The sequence below is a fragment of the Nannochloropsis gaditana genome, assembly GCF_000240725.1.
Source record: "Nannochloropsis gaditana CCMP526 unplaced genomic scaffold scaffold255, whole genome shotgun sequence".
NCBI classification, from domain to species: Eukaryota; class Eustigmatophyceae; order Eustigmatales; family Monodopsidaceae; genus Microchloropsis; species Microchloropsis gaditana.
This window is the reverse complement of record NW_005803698.1, coordinates 32868-38028: the sequence shown is the minus strand read 5'-3', so window position 1 is coordinate 38028 and position 5161 is coordinate 32868. Positions and strand designations below refer to the sequence as shown.

At 60.7% G+C, this 5161-nt stretch overlaps 1 protein-coding gene across 1 annotated transcript; it reads right to left on the bottom strand.

Annotated features, from left to right (window-relative positions):
• Positions 1 to 968: 968 nt before the first annotated feature.
• Positions 969 to 1662, bottom strand: NGA_2033400 (myb-like dna-binding domain-containing protein; the record flags this gene model as incomplete). The annotated part of the gene is made up of 1 exon (XM_005855222.1): positions 969 to 1662. A coding segment is annotated over one exon (694 nt), but the record flags the coding sequence as incomplete, so codon positions are not given.
• Between the last annotated feature and the right edge of the window lie 3499 nt (positions 1663 to 5161).

Genomic DNA, 5161 nt, shown 5'->3' with positions numbered 1-5161 from the left:
CGGTCCAACAACTGCAGGTCTTGTTGCAAATTCTCCATCTTGAAAGTGGAAGAATTAGCCATCGGGGCGGGCAGGGGGAAGGGCGGGGGGAGGAAGGGGGGGAGGGAGGGAGGAAGGGAGGGAGGGGCCTCGGATGAGTACGAAGGAGGGGGGGCAGTGGAGATCAGGGGGGCGATGGGTGGAGGAAGTGGAAGAGGAGGAGGAGGTGGTGGAGGAGGCGGCGGGGGAGGGAGAGAACCGTTCAGGTAGCCCGACGGGAGGCCAACGTCGCCGACGACCGACGCCAGCCGCCGACGTTCCTCCACGCGCCGGTGCTTCCCTTGGAGCTGGGCCCATTTGTTCAGGCAATGGATCCGTGAGCGGGTGGAGTGCAGGCGGGAGGCCACCTCAGTCCAATTGATCCCCTCCCGGGGCAGCTCGGCCAGGGGGGTGGAGCGGGGTCGATGCAGGTAGTCACACACCGCGTGGATGAACTGATCCTCCTCCTCCTTGCTCCACCTTCCCGAGGTCCGGCGAGGGGGGAGAGGCGTCCCGTCCTCCGCTGCTCCCGACTTTTTCTCACCTTCCTCCCCCCCTGACTCCTCCCCCGTGATGGGGAGGGAAGGCCGGGCGCCTGAAGGGGCCCAAAGCGGCGAGGTCCGCCTTTCCCCCTTCCCCTCCTTCCTCGCGTCTCCCTGCCTCTGACGCCTCCTTTGCACCCCTCCCCACCGTCCCCTCACCTTCCCGCCGACTCTCCTTCCCTTCCTTCCTCCTCACGCCTCTTCCCTCCCCCTCCCTCGGCACCTGCCCCCGCCCCGTCTTCACCCCCTCCTTTCCCCCTTCTTCCCCCCTTCCTCCGCCCCTTCCTCCGCCGACGAGGAGGAAGAGGAGGGCACGGAGGAGGAGGAGGAAGAGAGCAACGGCACCCTCCTTCCCAAGTCTCCCTCCGCACTCCCGCCCGCCCCTTCCTCCCCGCCCCCCCCCCGCCCCTTCCCTCCTTCCCCGCCTCCTCCCCTTCCACCGCCGTCGGCGGCCCCCGCGCCTCCTCCGGGTACCCTTCCGCCCCCTTCCTTGCCCATGCCTTGGCCGCCCACCCCGTCGCCAGCTCCCTGTGCTTGTCTCTACAGGCGTCAGCGGAGCGGTTCAACACCTCCTGGAACTTGACCCACTTCTGGCCGCGCACCTCCACCAGCTCCATCAGCTTCCGTTCCTCCTCCTCCGTCCATTTCCCCCGCTTGAAGGAGTGCAGTTTCCTTAAGCCGTGCCGGTAGACGGCTTGGACGGTCCGGTTCGGGAGCACCTTGGCGATTTTCAACCAGGCGCCTTTCAAGTCGCCCCGGTGAGCATTCTCCGAGCACAGGCGGTGCACGCTCACGTCGTGGGCCTCGCAATACTCTTGGACCGCGTGCAAAATCGCCTGCGATTCGCTTTTGCTGAATTTCCCCGTCTTAATGGGAAGGGCCTCGGTGTCCGCAGCAGTTGGAAGGGCCGGGGGGGCATTCCAGGCTTGAGAGGGCGACGGTCGGGGACCAGGGGGCATGGTGCCTGGTCCAGAGCCAGCCGCGTGGGGGTAGTGAGGATTCATCGTAGAAAGAGCGGGTGCGTACATGGAGCCGCCATTGTAAGGGCCAGGGGGAAGCTGGGTTGCAGACATCGGGGCGCAGGGCCCCATTCCGGGAGGGAGGTGGTGAGGGTGGTAAGGATGGTGGGCGGGCGGAGCTTGCATGGGATGGACAGGCGGCGGTGCGTGCAACGACACATGGTGATGGTGGTGCTCGGAGGGAAACGCGGCGCTCGATATCTGAGGCATGGAGGCTGGAGGAGGGGAGGGGATGGGTAGAGGTTCGAGGACGAGGGGGGACTGCTCGGCTGCTTCACCCTCTCCTTCCTCCTTCTCCACCCCGGCATCTCCGTTTTTCTCATGGCCATCGTTGTTGTCGGGGGCCTGCGAGATGTTTGATTGGCTTCTCTGTGCTTCTTCCGTTTGGGGAGTCAAGTCTGGCGGCAAGCTCCCAGGCACGTTTAACTCGTAGAAGGAGTGTGCTCTCTCAGCCTCGAGACTTGATAAAGTCGTCCGCCGACTCATGACCGCGTTGTACGAATGGCGCAGAAACGCCTGTACATAAGTGCATGCACAGGAAAGCAAGTGAACGGGGGGGGCATCCTAGTCATGGTCAGAAGGAAAAGTCGCCTTCGCTTCCAAGCCAGAGGCTCGGGAACGAAAATGAAGGCCCAACTCACCCGGCAAAGTTTATGTCCGGGTGACTTAATATAATATAATATATATGGCACAACGATGGAAGCGCAAGCCTCCCGGATTCGCGAGGATGACGCACGGTTAGAGACAAAGTCGCACGGCAGGGAGATATGGTGGGGAATCTGAAGCACATTGAACGCAAGAAAGGGTTTTAATATCTCGTCGTGCGGGATATATTCGCACCAAACGCAACCTGGGAAAGAGAATGGAGTTTGCGTGCAGCTTAGGTTCCTGACACCACAGACTTCATTGCACAATCGTATGGCATGTGACACTCATGTTGAAAAGCAATAAGAAGGCTTTGTCAGGTGAGGTGGCAGTTCTACGAATCAATTTGACTCTTGTCCCGTCTGAGACGATACTTGAGGGTCTCGCTTTGCATCGGGGAAATCCTTTTTTTTTCACCTTACATGTATTCTTGCCACAGCAAACTTGCCAACCCACCGCCAGCTTAAGGTGTTGAGGCTGTTGTTGTGCGTGCACATTTCAATGGAAATAATAAGACCAATTAAGTCCGGGAAAAAAAACTATATTTCACCCGGAAAATACATCATTCGTCTCTTCAAAATTTTATCACTCCATCCCTTTTTTGTTCTTTCATATTGAGTTCACCGAGAAATTAAAGCGAGGATCTTAACCATAATATACACACTTCTGCTGTTGCTTGTGCATTCATGATTTTATCTGTCGTGGTTGTGGCAGTAAAATCCGTACTGCTACCTATCGACAGCCCTCGCAGTGCATACTGCACTGCTGTGCTCACACACGTACAGTGATACCTTTGAACACCCGTGTTTTCTTGTCGTTGCCTGTACTTTCATGCTCCTAGACGGGCATTACTTCGTCCACACGCATGCTGCTGTCATTGCCCTTACTTCCCAACGACCCAATGTGTCTCAAACCCCCCAAATAATGTCTGCCTTGGCCTGCACCGGCTCGTGCTTTTATCCGCGGCCCCCAAGGCTCACGTGAAAGGGACCGGAGGGACTCTGCACGGGCACAAGCCATCCGATCGCGCCGAGCATCACACGGTCAGCGCCCCCTTTCGACACACGGTCAGCGCCCCCTTTCGTCACACGATGCGCGCGTCGCTCCGTGCGCCTGCCCGGTGGATACGGTCGATTTTTCCCTTTTCTGCACGTGCAGCGCTACCCGCATTTCACTCTCCTTTTACGTTAAGGTCATTCACTCCGCTTGCATCCATCTCCATCGTACTAAATAAGTAGAATACCATGTGAAACCGCACATGTACACACGTTCAAACGCAACCCCCCTTTGTCTTTCCTTCCCTCCTCCTCTACCGTTCTTCTCTTCCCAAGTGAGACTATAGCGTCCCACTCTCCTCCTGCCTGTCCTCCCTCTCCATCATGTAGGTGGAGAGAGAGCCCTTACAGACAAAATCCCTCAGGCCCTTTCCACACGCCTCCGTGTGGATACTCCGCGTTCCGGGGAACACCCAGCCACCGGCATTCATCCCGCCTCTCTCTCCCTCCCCTCGTTCTTTAAACGTGGCTCCCCGCCATTTGCACTGCCGACGACTCCGCCTCCAGCCTTTCCTTCCCATGCTCGGGCCCTTCCACCGTCCTCCCTGCCCCCCCGCCTTCGCCTTCGCCCGCCACGGGCGGCAACGAGTCGAAGGAGGCCCCCGTGGCAATGCAAGGAATGGCCAACACGCAGGAAGCAATGCTTTCGCGACACACAGGGCATGCCGGGGGCGACGGGGATTTCTGGAGCCAGGGTTTGAGGCAGTTCCCGTGGAAGAGGTGGCCGCAGGGTCGCAATTGAGTGTCCACGCTCAAGGTCGGGCAAAAGGGGCAGCGGGCCCCCGTCGAGACGTGCACAGGCTCCGAAGAGGGGGGGGAGGCCGGGCGGGCAGACGCGTGTGAGTCAGGCCCGGACGGAGGCGGCTGGTGGTGCTGGTAATACTGCTCCATCATCACCTCTTGCAAGGTCGGCGATCGGCTCAAGCCTCCCTTGCCAACCCCACCCTCCCTCCCAACGCCTTCCCCACTGGGTCCTGGCCCCCCACCAATGCTTTCTCCCTCCCCCCTCCCTCCCAAGGAGGAAGAAACCTGCTCCATTCCCGGCGCACCCCCCTCGGGAGGATGAGGGAAGGAGACCCCGCTGGTGCCCATCACGGCCCCGGACGGGACCACATTCCCGTGGCTCCCCACCTTGAAAAAAGCGTGGTAGACAGGCCCCGCCCCACCCCCCGCGTGCAGGGGAGAGCCGGACCTGCTCCTAGGAGAGTGGCTTCCGGAGGAGGGCCTCGAGCCAGGCAGGTGCAGTGCTGGAAGTGGCACATGAGGAGGCCGTTCCCCGCCCTCCGTCCCGCCCTCCGACCCCACCTGCGCTTCCAGCATGGGCGTGGGGGAGAAGGACTCGTAGCCTCCTTGCCCCTGCTCGCGTGCCTGACGCTTCATCCTGGAGGAGTTCGCGCCTGCGGCTGGCTCCTCTTCCCCCACCGACACGCTGGAGATGCCCCGCTTTACGCCCCCCCCCAGGCCGGGGCCCTGCATCGTCGCCGTGCCCGTCGTTCCGCCCAGAACCATGTCGTCGTCCATGGACAACCCGATGTTCTCCTCCCTCCCTCCCCCCCTTCCCTCCCTCCCGCCCTCCCCCTCCTCCCAAGCCGTCCAAGCCGTCGTCATTGAAAAACACTTCCAGGAACGCGTACGAATCCGTTCGCGGAAAATCACTCAAGGACGAACTCGTCCGAAAATTCCCGAAACTCCGAGAAGAAAACGTTTTCATCAGCGCCGGTTGGCCTCCTTCCTTCCCAGCCGCATTCAGGGGGCTGTTGCTCCCATCCCCGAGAAAATTCTTGAAAAAAATCCTCCACGCTCGCAAAGCCACTCAAGGTGCCCAGCGACCCCATGGTCGTCATTCCTCCCCCGCCTCCCCCCGTGGTCGCGCTTGGGGGCT